General features: G+C 36.6%; 1 protein-coding gene and 1 non-coding gene across 2 annotated transcripts in view; both read left to right on the forward strand.

Moving 5' to 3' along the window:
• DNAJC13 (DnaJ heat shock protein family (Hsp40) member C13) overlaps positions 1 to 16,572 on the forward strand; it is a 121,012-nt gene that overhangs the window by 42,969 nt on the left and 61,471 nt on the right. Inside the window, exons 14-23 of the mRNA XM_049766484.1 lie at positions 2,146 to 2,253; positions 3,249 to 3,404; positions 4,066 to 4,122; positions 6,461 to 6,582; positions 8,225 to 8,300; positions 8,557 to 8,652; positions 10,138 to 10,281; positions 12,328 to 12,342; positions 12,881 to 12,963; positions 14,365 to 14,518. Of these exons, the coding sequence (XP_049622441.1) occupies positions 2,146 to 2,253; positions 3,249 to 3,404; positions 4,066 to 4,122; positions 6,461 to 6,582; positions 8,225 to 8,300; positions 8,557 to 8,652; positions 10,138 to 10,281; positions 12,328 to 12,342; positions 12,881 to 12,963; positions 14,365 to 14,518 (1,011 nt within the window). The remainder of the gene's footprint in view (positions 1 to 2,145; positions 2,254 to 3,248; positions 3,405 to 4,065; positions 4,123 to 6,460; positions 6,583 to 8,224; positions 8,301 to 8,556; positions 8,653 to 10,137; positions 10,282 to 12,327; positions 12,343 to 12,880; positions 12,964 to 14,364; positions 14,519 to 16,572) is intronic.
• Positions 597 to 703, forward strand: LOC125998307 (U6 spliceosomal RNA). The gene has a single exon (XR_007491898.1). It is a non-coding gene; the product is annotated as a U6 spliceosomal RNA (small nuclear RNA).

The following is a 16,572-nucleotide window of genomic DNA, read 5'->3' on the forward strand; positions in this document are numbered from 1 at the left end:
ATTCACATTGATCACAATAAAAAGAAAAAAAAGATTTATTTCTGGGAAGACATAAAATTGATGTAATTTGGTGATGGGGGTTAGCATAGGCAGTGATGTTTCATTTTTAGAGTGAGATAATTAGAGCATGAGATAGCAATAGGATGAACAAACATAGAATTTTGTTAGGTTTTGGCTATGCGTTTTACATGAACTGTCTCATTTAAGCTTTATAATCCTGTGAGATAAGTTTAAGAAACATAATGTCAAAGATCAGTTATGGTCATTTAGGAGAATTAGTATTAGAACTTGACTCCAAATTATTGGTCTAGAATCCTTTTGCTGTGCCAGGGGTCTCAAACTCGCAGCCCACGGGCCGCAAACGGCCCTCCATAGAACATTTTGTGGCCCTGCCCTAGAGGAATCTTGTTTTGTTTTAGTTGTTTGGGTCACACACCCCGCCCCAATCTTCAAGGCTTACTACTGACTTTGCACTCAAGGATCACCCCGACTTTGCCTCCTGAGGCTCCCAGGTAAATTGAGTTTGAGACCCCTGTCTGTGCTCAGTTATTTTAGTATTCAAAAGAGTGGCAACTTGAGATAAAGAAGTATTTGCTGTGCTCGCTTCGGCAGCACATATACTAAAACTGGAACGATACAGAGAAGATTAGCATGGCCCCTGCGCAAGGATGACACGCAAATTCGTGAAGCGTTCCATATTTAAAAAAAAAAAAAGAAGTATTTGCTATGGATTTTAGTGCTTCCTTTTAAATATGAAGTATGGTATTTCAAATTTAAAAAGGTAATTATGGAGAGGAAAGAAGTTGTTTTTGCATTTTATAAGGGAGGCACTTTTTTTTAATTATCTTTATTTAAACACTGTGATTACAAATATGATTGTAGTTGTATGATAACAGTCATGTAAAGAACACCCCCCTTCACCAGTGCAAGATTCCCACCACCAAATTCCCGGATCTCCCTCCTCCCCACCCCACCACACCTGTACTCAAGACAGGCTTTCTATTTCCCTCATTCATTCACATTGTTACGATAGTTTTCAGTGTAGTTATTTCTCTAACTGCACTCATCACTCTATGTGGTGAGCTTCATGTCATGAGCTGCACCTACATGGGAAGATGGGGGGAAATAAGGGTTGGGACTGAGGCAGTAAAAGATTAGAAATGAGCTTTGTAAGGGCAGTATCAAGGTCACAATACAAGGTGGATATTATGCATATATAAACTATATGCATACAATACTATCAATAGGAGACCAAGGAGAAAAAATTTCCAGTGACTGTCCCAACATAAATCAGTGCTAGAACGACCCGCCCTCCTCCCAAAGCGCATTCTCATTACTGTAGGGAGAGGTAGGGAGAAAGCCTTATGACCCCTATAGAGCCCACCTGGACTGGCACCCAGGGAAGGCCTGGAGTCTAGGGTAAAAAGAGAGGGACGGAAGGGGGCCTGCCAAGCATCCCAGCTTTCCCCAGGCTAGGAAGAAGGCCTTCAGTATGGGGACTCCCAAACCCCATACCTGAGAAGAGCTAGCCTTCAAAATCAAAGGGGAAACCGGAAGCCAGATATCTGCCCGCCCTCCTCCCCATGCACCTCCCCCCTGGAGTACGGAGGGAGGAGGGAAGCCTGAGGACCCCTCAGAATCCACCTGAACCCACTTCTGGCCATCTGAGCCAGCACCCAGGGGGAGCTGGAGTCCAGGGGAGAAAGAAGGGGATGGCTGGGGGCCTGCCAAGCCTCCCAGCTCTCCCCAGGCTAGGGAGAAGGCCTCCGGCATGAGGCCTGGGAGGCAATTTTTAACCACACTTTGTGCAATGTTCTAGACAGTAACAAGTTACTTAGAAATCTATTCAAATCCAAAGAAAATCATCTTCTCTGCCTCTTTGTCTTATCCTAATTTTTGTTCTCTCCTTAACTTTAAAGGTGGTGGTTTGTTGTTTTGTTTGTTTGTTTGTTTGGTTTGTTTTTTTGGTTTTGGGGCCACACCTGGTGACGCTCAGGGAACCATACCGCTTGCACCACTGCTCCGGCCCCTAAAGGCGGTGGTTTTTAATTCACTTGATGTTCATTGAGTACTCTTAATAAATGACTTTTGTGTGATGCAAGCCACTGAAGCTGCTTGTGAATTATCTCTCTTTTTACCCAACAGCCTATGCATGATGACTATGACTTAAGACAAGAACAGCTAAACAAAGCTTCCCTTCTCTCTTCAAAGAAGTTTCTGGAAAACTTACTGGAGAAATTTAATTCCCATGTGGTAAGTTATGATTAAATGTATCCCAGTGAAAAAATAGCATGTAATTATTAAGTAGTGTACTAAAAATGCAACATAGGTGGGGCCCGGAGAGATAGCACAGCGGTGTTTGCCTTGCAAGCAGCCGATCCAGGACCAAAAGTTGTTGGTTCGAATCCCGGTGTCCCATATGGTCCCCTGTGCCTGCCAGGAGCTATTTCTGAGCAGACAGCCAGGAGTAACCCCTGAGCACCGCTGGGTGTGGCCCAAAAACCAAAAAAAAAAAAAAAGGCAACATAGATAGGTTTTTAATTTTTAACACAGTCCTTAACATTTTATGGTAACATATCTATTTATCTGAGAAGGGTTGTTACAAATCCTTTAATTATATTCCAATGATATTCCTGATTTTTGCTAAAAAAAATAATAAAAACAGTTAAACCAAATCTTAGTTATTGGTAAATATTTTAGCACTGAGCAGTCTGTAACATCTAGAAGGAATGTCAACCTTTTGCCAGAGTTTGGAAAGAGCATTTTTTTCTTTATAGCTTGTGGGGGATAGCTCATAGGGCTATAGCACTGGCTTTTACACATGAGACCTCCGTGTTGAACCTAAGTACCACATGGCCCCTTGAGCACAGCCTGATATAGGTATGTGGCCCCAGCACTGCTGGGCGCAAGCAAATAGCAGTAGCTCACCAGATCCTATACTTCCAGCTTAATTATGGCCAGGAGTGGTGCTTCCTGAGCACCACTTTTTTACATTTTACACAACAAATTCTTGGCTCTTCTCTACATTTGACTGAGTTTTCAGTTTGTTCTTTTAGAAACTTTTGTGCTATCATGAGCAGTGAATTTGCCATATTAGTTAGTCAGGTACTACTTTGAATCATCAAATTTAGAACCTGGTATTGATAAATGAAATGTTTACTTCTAATAGGGAATAACAGAAAGGAGCCTGCTCCTACATAGTTTAAATGCAGCTCTCGGTCATAAGGCAATGTATTACTTTGTTTCAGGATCATGGGACTGGTGCCCTAGTCATTAGTTCACTCTTGGACTTCCTTACTTTTGCCCTCTGTGCTCCATATAGTGAGACAACGGAAGGGCAGCAGTTTGACATGCTCTTGGAGATGGTAGCATCCAATGGAAGAACCCTCTTCAAACTCTTTCAGGTGAGAGCTAGTACTTGGCTTACTAAATAGCAGCTAATCTCACAATCATTTGGGGCATCAGTTTGTTGTTAGAATATGGTTTTTTTGTGTAGTAATACTCAACACAGTCTAACCCCACAGATATTGGTGTTGGGTATAGAGTTAATGGTGCCTTTTGGTGCATCTTAGAAGTAGTCATGGTCTACTTAGAAAATGAGTCTGCCCATCACCCTTCACCCCATGATAGTCTTAAATTTCTAGCTTATTTACAGCTACCCAAGTAATGAGTTTTAAAAGTACTAGTAATAATGGAAAACATTCATTAATTTATACAAAACTATGTACATACAGTTGTATAAGATATATAAAATATTTTTATTTCAAAAATTATAATGTATTATAGCTGTCAGTTTACAATGATAATGTTTGCATCATTCAAACAAGTATGTAATTCAATTAAGTGTCAGTTGTCTAATATAAATTCTTAAGTATTTATGGAGCTTTATTGTAAGAATATCTCAAATCTTAACCAAGCTGGATTTAACTTTGTGGTGTATCTTTTGCTAAATTTATGGCTCATCCAAGTATAATTGCTTGAAATTGTATATCCTTTATAGAGTAACAGCTAAATGTTGAATAAAATTGTTTTTTTCATTGATATTTTTTTTTAATCATTTCAAAGCATCCATCCATGGCAATTGTAAAGGGAGCTGGATTGGTTATGAAGGCAATAATAGAGGTGAGACATTTTGAAATTTTAAACTTAAATATTGACTGTTTTAAGTTAAGCTGAAAATTAATTTGTGTGTTTTATTGAAAAACATTTTTTCTGGGTAAGAAAAGCTATTTTAATTCTTTATTTAGAGATTATTTTGATTAGTGATATTTAATAATTCTTTAAAACAAACGAGTTGAAAGTTAAATGGTTTCAAGAAAATAAATTCTTTTGTTCTTGTGTTGTTTTTAGTTTTATTTTGTTTTAAAATAATTTTAAAAACTTAGTCTTTCTTATTTTTGAGGAAGTGAGCAGGTTGGTGATCACAGTATTAAAATCCTTAGGCATTAAGGCTACTTTAGAAATCTATTAACAAGGGGCTGGTGAGGTGACGCTAGAGGTAAGGTGTCTGCCTTGCAAGCGCTAGCCAAGGAAGGACTGCCCGGCGTCCCATATGGTCCCCCCAAGCCAGGGCATTTTCTGAGTGCTTAGCCAGGAGTAACCCCTGAGCATCAAACAGGTGTTGCCTGAAAAACCAAAAAGAAAAAAAAAAAGAAATCTATTAACAAAGATTTTGTAGCAAAGTGTGACTAAATAAGAATGGCAACAGAAAATTAGTTTCTTTTGCTAAAATACTTAGTAATTGTGTAAAGAGAGATAAGGTCTGTTATGGTGGGATAGCAGATACTGCTTGTAGTTTTATAGTTCCTTGAGTCTTCTGCCTAGCTTAGAAGATGAGGGCATTGCCAGGAAAGTCAGCTAGTATGAAAAGTTTATAATGAAATCAGTCTAAATGGTTTTGAATTATTGTCATGGTAGTAATTTTCATTACATATAAGAATGGTTGATTCATATCAAAAAGGGCTTAGTAATCATAAGTATAACACATAAATAACATAAATATAATACAAATAACATGCATAGATTTATTATAAACTCTTATTTTCCTGTTAAAAATGTTATATAGACACAGCGGAAATGCCAGTGTTTATGTCCTTTTTCAGTACAGTTATCACTAAATGCCCATTATCTTATCCTCCTAATGGGTTGTACGCTCAATTTTACTTCCCAGTATAGATAGCACATCTTATTTACAAAGCTTAAAGCAGTGGTGGCGAACAAGTTCGACACAAAGAGCCAAAATTTTAAACTGTGAGAGTCAGAGAGCCACACCACGTAGTGACCTGCCAAAACAGACAAACACTCACACAAAAGCATTTAATTTTAACAATAATATATTAAACACATTACATTTTGCCACTATGAGTGAGGGTAAAAATCCTGTTTGCCACACCTGGCTTAAAGTAAGTTACCAATGACAGTTAGGATGATGAAATCAAAAGTATGTTGCTAACATTGATCCACCAAAAGGTTGCCATTTATTTGTAAATAGTTATTGAATGCCAAAATGCTGACTTTGAATTCACTACAAGCCATGTTAGGTTCATTGTCAGTACCAGCATTGATACTAGATAAAAACTGGGTTTTCAATGAAATTCTTGGTAGATGTCTCACATTGTGTTTTCTGAAAGCAGTTAATATGATTTTTGAACAGACATTGGGATGTATAGAAAAAAATACTTGTACGCAGTAAAATAAATCACTTATACCATTTGCATCCAGAGATGAATGGCTCATACAAGTATAATTACCATTTTGGTGAATTTCTTCCAAGACTGTACTGTCGAGAATGATTTAAGTACATATTTATGTATGAGACATAAATACTACAGAGTCATTTGTCAAATGATTATTATCTTGCATGTTTATTTTCATACCGTACATATTCAGGTGTACTATAGATTATACTCTATCCCCCCACTAGCATTCTGAGTATTTTTACTTCTTGACAGGTTGCCTTAATTATCCTGCTCTCTTTAATTCAAGGTTTTATAACTACCCTTGCTTAGTAATTACCTTTGATCCTCAGTCTGTTGCCAAAATGAATTTGTATAAGCCATAAAAAAAGAACTGAACTGCTCTTAGATCATTCTTTTAAAAAAAGTAAAATTTGTTCACCATAATGAATAAAATATTAACCAACTCTGTAGATACTTTTAGTAGAAATTGCTGGTTTCTGAGATCTCTCCCTTTCATTGATTGATTTATACTTAAAGAATTAAGCTAACTTTAATATTAAATTGGCAGAGCTTATTCATAAAGAAATATGTCTGGAAATATTTGAATTTTTATTCTAAAGGCAAATAATTAAAAATGTGTTTTGGGGGTCATTGAGGACACATTTTAATATTACTATATATTGAATAGTTATTTTATCTAGAGTTGTAAAATTAGATTTACAGAACCCGGATAGCTTGCTCTAGATTGTTGCTTTAGGGATCATCTCACCCTTTTTCCAAAGGAAGGTGACAAAGAAATTGCTACAAAAATGCAGGAGCTTGCCCTAAGTGAAGGTGCCTTACCTCGACATTTACATACTGCGATGTTTACAATAAGCTCAGATCAAAGGATGCTTACAAATAGGTAGGTTCAATTTAATTTGCTATAAATCAACTTTCTGTTTAGAGAATGGAAAGATATTACATAAAACAAAGTATTTGGATGACACAAATGTTTCATTTCCTTTTGACTCACCCAGTTCTCCTTTTCTTTTCCTGATAGAAAAATTGTGTCCAGTGATCATTGTCCCTGCCCCTGGCTAATCTGGGGGTGGGGAGGGGATATGTTTATCACCCCTCAGCCTACCCCAGTTATCCAGTTATCGGATAATGTACCCTTAATCTAGGGCTGGAGCATAGAAAAAATATTTAAAATATATTAGAACTTCAGGCCTTTTCTCCTTGTTTTTTCTTCTGATATATGTCAATATCTTCTTTTCATTCTTGTACTATAGATTTCATAAAGTCATACCCATTTAAAAAGTGCCCATTTTCTATGCAGGTTATCCCATATGCAAACTTCACATAGTCAGCTTTAGATATCTGTGGTCAATTTGGGGCACTGTTTACTAATTTAAAAAATAACACCTTAATATCTAGCCAATATAATATATGTCTATCTGAATCTTTTCTGGGTTGGGAGTTAAAGTCATGCCCATTGGTGGTCTGAAACTACTTCTGGCTCTGTGCTCAGGGATCACTCCTAGAGGTGCTATGGAGACCTGCCCAGGCAAAGGAGGCTTCTTCAACAAACTGTACCATCTTTCTAGACCAGGGGTCTCAAACTCCTGGCCCGCGGGCCGTTTGTGGCCCTCCATACAACATTTTGTGGCCCTGCCCTAGAGGAATCTTTTTTTGTTTTGTTTTGTTTTGCTTTTGTTGTTTGGGTCACACCCCCCCTCAATGTTCAAGGCTTACTACTGACTTTGCACTCAAGGATCACCCCGACTTTGCCTCCTGTGGCCCCCAGGTAAATTGAGTTTGAGACCCCTGTGACCCATCCTTACTTAGTCTTTCATAGTTAAATAATAGCAAATATTTTTTATAATGATGATCAAATCTGAGAAAACAACTATATTTATTTAGTACAGGCTCTATGAGTTTCAGCTCATTTTATTTTCCTTTATGATTCTTGATATGTGACCCTTTCAGATACCCTTATCATGATTTAGATTAGTTTAAGAGCTTTGGGACAGGGAGATAGCTCAAAGTGATAGATATGCTTGCCAAATTACAAATGTAATTACTTAAATATGTTGGCTCTCGTATAGGTATAAATAGTTTATACACTTTTGGTGACAGAACAAAATATAATTTCTGTTACATTTTTTCTTTAGAGTAATGTAGCATAAATATTTAAATTCAGACTGTCCCTTTGATGATTATTTGGATGTCTCACAGAACTCATACCAATTTTTTATAGCAGAGGCATTTAAATCCCTCTCAAAACCACAGAATAGAGCAAGGAATGATTTCTCAGCACATAGCCACAAGTAACCCCTGAGCGACACTGGGTTTGGCACACACACACAAAAAAGAATTTTTTAGGAAAGTTTTTAATGTCTTGAAAATTTTTAAACATTAGCTATTATTCAATTTGTACCTCATACATCTAGAATGATAATTTTCTATAGGCATATTTCTTATATGATATTTTATTCTTAAAAATTCCTTTCTGTTCTAGCTGAGATAAAGCAGCAACCTTTCTCAACATCTGCTTTTTTCAGACAGCTAAGTAGACACTTAGTGGGACTCTGGACAGCTGATAGTGCAACTGCGGCGAACTTGTTGAAACGCATTTTGGTAAGTTAGTTGAATTACTGGAAAGATTTATATATTCTGGCCCAGTAAAATATCAGTGAGTCATCTTATTCTATCAGGAATTTTTTCTTTTTTTTTTTTAATTTACTTAAAAGATCATAATGAGTTGCCATCTCATAAATGCTACCCATTAGATGGGTATTAGATCACAGTATTTGAGTAATGGAGGCCAAATCTTCTTGTATATCATTTTGAGAGTGAATTTTCAGTTGTTTTTGTCTATTGCTTTTTGTTTCAGCCACCAGGATTGCTGGCATACCTGGACAGCTCAGATCCAGTTCCTGAGAAGGATGCTGATAGGATGCATGTCAGAGACAATGTGAAAATAGCAATGGTAAAGTTGGTGTCAGAAATCTTTCAGGACAAAGACTGTTTTTCTGAAACACTAAGGATTCTAGAACTAACTAAAGAATTCACTGCCTTGAGTATACTAATAGTCTTTTAGGGAGAGAAGGAACACTTGGGGGTCTGCTCTAGGCTAGTGCTTAGGGAACCTGTTGGTGTTCTGAACCAGGGTTCAGAGTAGATTCCTGCATGCCCTCCCACCCCTGGTGTTCTCTCCCTGGCCTAAGTAATAGTATTCTTTATAGATTTTTATTACAGCTTTTTTGAGGTAAAATTTGTATCTCCAAATTCCAAATTTGCATTTTCATGTAAAATTTCATTTTCATTGTTTAGTGTAATTAGAATTGTGGAGCCATTACCATAGTTATATTTAATGATATGTTGTTTATTGAGTGTTTTGGTTCTATAACTCAGCATATTTGCACATTTAGAAATGAAATTTTGAAAAATTATATTGTATTTGCTGAATAATGTTCAGTGAAAGAGGCCAAAAATGAAAATAAAAATGAATGTTACTTTTTTTCCTTAGAAGAGTTGTTCTAGGGGCCAGACAGCAGGTAGGATACTTAGCAGATTGCCTTGGATGTGGCCAACTCAAATTCAATCCCCTACATCCCTTATATCCCCTGATCATCACTGGGTATGGCCCCAAACACACAAATACACAAAAAGCCCTTCCTAGTAAGTTTGGGATGACCCTAAGAAAATGAATATATCAGAGTGAGAGAGAGAGTATAGCAGAGAAAGCACTTGCCTTGAATGCAACCTACCAGACCAGGTTTGATCCTGGGCATCTCATGGTCTATCCATCATCCTCCACTCCAAGTACTACCAGGTTTGATGCGTAAGCCCAGAGTTAGGAGTAAGCCCTGAGCACTGCCAATTGTAGCCCAATATGAAACAAAAAGCATGCAAATAAGACTTAAATATCTTTCAAGACCTCTCCTAATAATTCTTGCTAAATATTCTTTATTCTATTGATAGGTTTGCACTATCTCGGCTGGCTTGTACCCTATCACTCATTTTAAAAGGAATTTATTTGCCAACTAGATAGAAAAGATAAGGTTTCTTTTTATTTAAATTATTTATTTAAAGATGTATCACATTGTTTTTTTATAAGATTTCTTGAGTGAAAACATGATTGATTGTAGAAGTTTCTGCCTTGTTTCTTCACTCAAACCTAATGTCCATTTTTTGTTTTATCACATAAACTAGGGCAACTCTACTGTACTTATTTGTTTTTAAATAAATGCAAAAGATTGTAATGGCAGCGGGACAGAGTGAGAACACAAAAGGGAGGGCATTGGCCTTGCACATGGCCAATTCAGGTTCAATCCCTGGCATTACCATAGAGTCCCCTGAACCTGCTAAGAGGGATTTCTGAGCATAGAGCCAGGAGTAACCTCTGAACACTGCTAGATGTGCCCCCCACCCCCCAAATAAGATAGTAAAGGCTTTTAACATTATTTTGCAGGATCAATATGGAAAATTCAATAAAGTCCCAGAGTGGCAGAGATTAGCTGGAAAAGCTGCTAAAGAAGTTGAAAAATTTGCCAAAGAAAAAGTGGATCTTGTGTTGATGCACTGGAGGGATAGGATGGGCATTGCACAGAAAGAGGTAAAAAATAAAGTCTACTTCTAAACATCTAGTACTTTTTTTTTTTTTTTTTTTTTTTTTTGTGGTTTTTGGGTCACACCCGGCAGTGCTCAGGGGTTATTCCTGGCTCCAGGCTCAGAAATTGCTCCTGGCAGGCACGGGGGACCATATGGGATGCCGGGATTCGAACCGATAACCTCCTGCATGAAAGGCAAACGCCTTACCTCCATGCTATCTCTCCGGCCCCAACATCTAGTACTTCTACATAATCCAACTTTACTGGAGTTGCTTTCCACAAAAGCAGCAGTCAAAATAACACCTAAAACATTATTCATTCTGATTTATATCTTAATATACATTTTTTTAATTTAGAATTTAATCAATTATTTGATTTTTACTAAAATGTTTTGTTGTTGTTGTTTTCTATCTTTTCCTGGTTTGGGGGCTAAACACAGTGGCAGTCAGGGTTTGTTTCTGGGTATCATGCTCAGGTATCATTCCTGGCAGTACTTGGAGAACTATACTGAAGTGCCAGGTATTGAACCTGTGTCAACCACATGCAATGCATGCATCTTACCCACTGCATTATCCCTCTTACCTTTTTGTAAAGTTCTACAGTGGTTTTTTTTCTGTAATTTGCAGCTTTCAATATTTTCTAGTTTTAGTTTGGGGAGTTTTCTTTTGGTCCACCCAAAGAAATAAAAAACAATCAAATTTTTGAATTGCTTATATACTTTATTAAGTGACCTTACAATACTTTTCTTGGTAGTGTACTTAAAACTTATTGGAAACATTACTTAAAACTTATTGGAAACATTCTTTTACATAATTAATAGGTTTTTTTTATTTTATAATTTTTATTTTGACCAAAGTGGCTTACATATCTTTCACAGTAATATTTTAGGTGCATATTAACATTGAATCAGGGGAATTCCCATCACCAAAGTTGTCTATCCTGCATCCCATATCCCCCACTCTCAATCCCCGGGCTGCCAGTATAAGTGGTCCCCTCTGTGTCTAGCTTACTACTTGGTGATCATAAAACTGTTTGGTCTTGGTACCCTCCATTATTTCCCCCTCTATTTGAGAGGCGGGACTAGATACTTCAGGTTATGTGGTTTTGTTTGAAGAAAAGAAAAGCAATAAAATGGGGTAAAAATCATATAAGCCGAAAATGAGCGGAATCCTTCTAGAAGCTCTCAACCTCAGTTTGAGAGAGGAAAGGGAAAAAGGAAGTGAGACACCACAACTATACAAAAGTAAATATCAAATAAAAAATCCAGTGAGCACTACAGCAATAAAGACAAGAACCACATAATAACCACGATCCTGAAATAAAACCATAACAGAGCGAAAAAAGAAGAAGGTAAAAAAAGAAAAAATTGGAGACAGCAACTTCAATATTCAAACCAAAACAAAGTTTTATATTCCAAACATCTTTGGGGCCATACCTCATGAGGCTCAGGAATTTCTCCTGGCTGACTGGCTGAGCTCAGAGACCATATGTGGTCCCAAGACTGCCAAACTCAGGTTGTCTGGCAGCGTGCAAGACAAGAGCTCTCCACTGTAATGTGGCTGTAGCCCTGGCATGACTTTTAAAATACAGTTCTATCTTAACTATTACCTGGGATTTTTCTGTTTAAGTATAATCTGCCATTTTTCAAATGAGGTTACAGACTAGCATGTTTCAATCTATAATTCTTTGCTTTGTTTTATCTCATTGAGGTTTACCATTTTCATCTCTGAAATATATGCAGATAGCACTTGGACATAAAATCTTGGCTCCAGTTTATTTACATATTGAAGGAATCTTTGAAGTGTTCCCTTTCAGATATAAAATATGTCTTTTGAGAGCAGGGTCTGTAATTTCCTTTGACTTCTTAAAGAGAGTTTTAATTTTCCAATACTTAAACTAAAGACTCAGAGGACTAAGGAGTCCTTTTTCTCAAAGTAAAGGTGATTTATATTGATGACATCCTTGTCAGATTTATTTAATAGATATTGGCAGACTAAGGATCATTCTTTTCTTTAAATTTTTTTTTCTTTTCTTTTTACACATAAATTCAGGACAGAAACAATCTGGTGAGTTTAAGACCCTCCTACATGTGTGAAATGCATTAAACTGCCTGGCATGTAGAGTTGTCTTTGATAATCATTGTCTAATAAGTTCAAATCTTCACATGTGTCTCAATGTTGATACTTATTTCTTGCCCATTAGCTATTTCGATTTATATTTGCTTCTCTTGGCTTCAGTAGCAATTTAGTGACGTCTAATCTTTTGCATTTATTGCTTCTCATGACTTTGCATTTATCTGCATGTAAGTGTTTAAAAGGAGTCCTGTTTTCACTATTACAAACCTTAACTATCACTATAGACTTTAACAAAAGTTGGTGTTGAAATAGTAAATAGGCTACATAGAGATTATTTCACCAATATTATAGAAGTCATTATATTAAATTACATTTAAAATATTATAACTTACTATCCTCTATACATTAGATTTTATTTTTCTTTACAAACTTTGATGAAGGAAATGTTGCTTACCTATAAATTGATGATCTTCTGACTGAGCCATTTGGTATCCCAGGTTGAGCACAATGCAGTTTTTTTCTTTTTTAGAATATAAATCAAAAGCCAGTGGTTCTTCGAAAGAGAAGACAAAGAATTAAAATAGAAGCAAATTGGGATCTTTTCTATTACAGGTAAACTTTAGACCTCTTTTCCAGCATAAATGAAATCTAGTGTTGCCATTAGAGAAATCATGACAGGTTTTCTCTTTTGGAATAAACTTTGTGCTACAGGTATTTTTGTTTCATCAGGATCAAAAACTATTAACTGCTAAGATCATCAAGCTTAATGTTTCCATAGAATTGAATCCTTTATAATCGCTGGGTTGAAATGTCTGGAGTCTTCTCATGATGGGGCCATGCTGGGAGGTCCAGCATCCCACCTATATCTGACTTCCTCCAGCTTATAAATGACCCCACTCCACAACTAATTACTTCTAGAGATACCAAGCTGCCCAATCATCCTAAGTCCCCATCTCTAGCATATTAGACCATGTGACATCTCCATATGCCACAGTTCTGACAGCCCTGTAGGAAGGATCACACCAGTTTAGATGGGAAAGTGCATAGAAGACCACTAAAGTCAACAAGTGAAATCAGCATAGAAGACTCAGCTAGTAACTAATGCTTTTTAAAACCTCAGACAATGACTTGACTAACACCATTGTGAGCTATATGTTGGAATAAGCAATATAAATTAAGTTACTTTGTGCCTGCTAAGGTACAGACTTGGTGGGTTGGGTGGGAAATTGGGGAAAGTGGTGGAAGGAAGGTCACACTTGTGGTGGAATAGGTATTGGAACATTGAATACCTGAAACAGCTATACCTTGAAAAACTTTGTAAATTATAGTGGTTAAAGTTTCAAGCATTAAAAAAGTTTTTTTAGGAATGAAAAGGAATAGTTTACCAGATGAGTAATATTTTATGATTTGTATAGTTTTGATTTGTATAGTTGGAGTATTGCTCATCTCACATACTTCATACCTGGTATTCTAGATATTTTGATTTATTCCTAACCTGAAATTTGAATATATAATGGCAGTAAATATGGAAGTCGAATGATCAGTTTCTTGTTTTGATATGCATAGAATGTATTCCATATTTTTATTATGAAAGTATTTACATATAAGTAAAAAGTAAGAATATTACAGTGAGAGGCCGGAGAGATAGCATGGAGGTAAGGTGTTTGCCTTGCATGCAGAAGGACGGTGGTTTGAATCCCGGTATCCCGAATGGGCCCCCGAGCCTGCCAGGATCAATTTCTGAGTGTAGATCCAGGAGTAACCTTTGAGCACTGCTGGGTGTGACCCAAAAACCAAAAATAAATAAAACAAGAATTTTACAGTGAGTTACATACAATACCACACAGATAGTATCATTTACTATCTGTGCAGAGTTATATTTTACTACTTCAACTTATTAAAGTTTATGTTGGTTTTTCTTAAAACTTTTCTATAACATCTAGTAAGAGATATCTATAGATATTTTTACACGTTTGTTGATTCCTACTGTTTTCTGATCACTTAAATGCCTAGGTTTGGACAGGACCATGCCAAGTCAAACCTAATTTGGAATTTCAAAACACGAGAAGAACTGAGAGATAATCTTGAATCTGAAATGAGAGCATTTAATATTGATAGAGAGCTTGGTAGTGCTAATGTGATCTCCTGGAACCACCATGAATTTGAGGTAAGGCTTACTTCTTGCATAATAATTGTTTTTAATGTAGGAAGACAGTTTTTATCGAATGAAATTTACTTAAAAAATGTGAGGGGAGAGAAAGAAAGAAAGAAAATATATGTTCAAAAGAGCATGGACTTGAAGAGTAAGCTCTTCGTTTTCTTAAGCATTATTTTCCAGCCTGTCCATTGTTGGTGATTGCCTAGGGTACCATACGCACACTTGGTTGGTTGTGGTGTTCACTGGGATTTCACGCTTCATATGTCGTGTTTGCAAAAACCTGGTTTTGCACTGGAGATCGTATCCTGTCAAAGCCTGAGGTCCCAGATAGTAGAGTTCTCTCGACCGTACTCAATGTATATGTGTATGGTACTGGGGTGTTGAACTCATTGCCTCACATTTGCAAGATAGGAGCCACTCTGTATGACCCTTACATTATTTTGAAGTATTTTATAAAATGTAGACTTGTACTTTTCTCTCTTAATTTTGGAGAAAATGTTGGAACACTTAGGTTTACCTAACAATTTTGTTCATCTGAGAGTCACAGACTCATTTTATCATTTTGATCCTGTTTAATTACTAAGTCTATCCTTTTTTTTTCCTACTTTGAGGGTTTTCCTCTTAAAACATAACTTGTTTTAGTTCCTTATAATTTATTCGATTAGTTTTTAGTGTGGTCACATTTTGCTATGCTATAAAAATATCTATTGATATAAAGAACAAATGAGAACTAGAAAAATCTTGGTAATTGGTAATCTAATTGTTCTTTTAAAATATTGGTGTAAAGAAGAAATAAACTCCAAATGTACATGTATGTATGAATTTGAACTCATAGTACAGTAAATTTGAATATGTTTGTGATTGTCCAGGCTTTGATTCTTAGCCTAATTGCATTTCCTAATTAAGCTGGGTTTATTGTTCTTTCTACTCCCCTACCTCCCTGACAACTTTTGGGTAGTATATACTCTCCTGTATTTTCTTTCATGGTTCATTCTTTTTCAGTTGGTGTTTGCTTATTTCTCTATTAGATATAGTGGGTGCTAAAATGTCAATTATTGAGCCTCTTTTCACTTGAATTTATTGTCCTAATAATTTCAGCAGTTTTCAGAGACTGTACATTATTTTTATTGGAATGGGGGGAATCAGACCCTGGGGTGCTCAGAGGTAGCTCTTAGAATGCTTGGAGAGAACATACTGGTAGGAACACAAAGCACATGCTCCAGCCCTTTGGGCTCTCAATTTTATTTAGGAGTTTTATGTTTTGTAAGCTTCCAGGTTCTTATTTCATTCGTATCAGATGCTTCTTCAGAGACTAAACACTTCTAGCTTCTCATTGGCAGTCTAATGAGCATGTGCAGACCTTTTCTATAAAACTGTTCTCTAGCTTCTCTCTTCCTGCTCTTAGATAATTACTACTAATTATTTCTAATCAGACTCTTGAAATTATCTTCTTACATACCATTAATTCAAGAGCTCAGCAAATCCTTTTTAGTACATCTTCAAAATGTCACCTGAACCCAATCTTCTTTTCTCTGTGGATTACACAGTGACTCTGTGTCCCATTTTATCAACAGGCTGGGCATGTGGTCTTGTCAGAATATAAATCAAAGGTGTCACTTCTCCACTCAGAACCAACCAGTGCCCCTATAGTTTCCTGCCCCCCTTAGTAAAGTTGTAGGTTTTTAAGATGAAAAGCAGGCTGTGTATCCTTTTGTTTGTTTGTTTTGGACCTACACCCAGAGAGACTCTGGGCTAACACTGGGTCTGTGCTCAAGGATCACTTCTTCAGTATTCAGGGGACCATATGGGAAGCCAGGGATTGAACTTGAGTCATCCACATGTAAGGCAAGCGTCTTACCTGCTGTACTATGTCTCCTACCCCAGTCTGTGGGTACTCTTAGCCTCAAGAATTGTTTCTATGATCTCATTTGCTACTTACCTTTTCATTGTGGTTCCTTGAATCTGGTACCAGATTTGCATTCCTGACTTAAGGTCTTTCTACTTTGTTTCCTCTGCCTATATTATTATTATTATTATTATTATTATTATTATTATTATTATTA

The sequence above is a fragment of the Suncus etruscus genome, chromosome 20, assembly GCF_024139225.1.
Source record: "Suncus etruscus isolate mSunEtr1 chromosome 20, mSunEtr1.pri.cur, whole genome shotgun sequence".
NCBI classification, from domain to species: Eukaryota; Metazoa; Chordata; class Mammalia; order Eulipotyphla; family Soricidae; genus Suncus; species Suncus etruscus.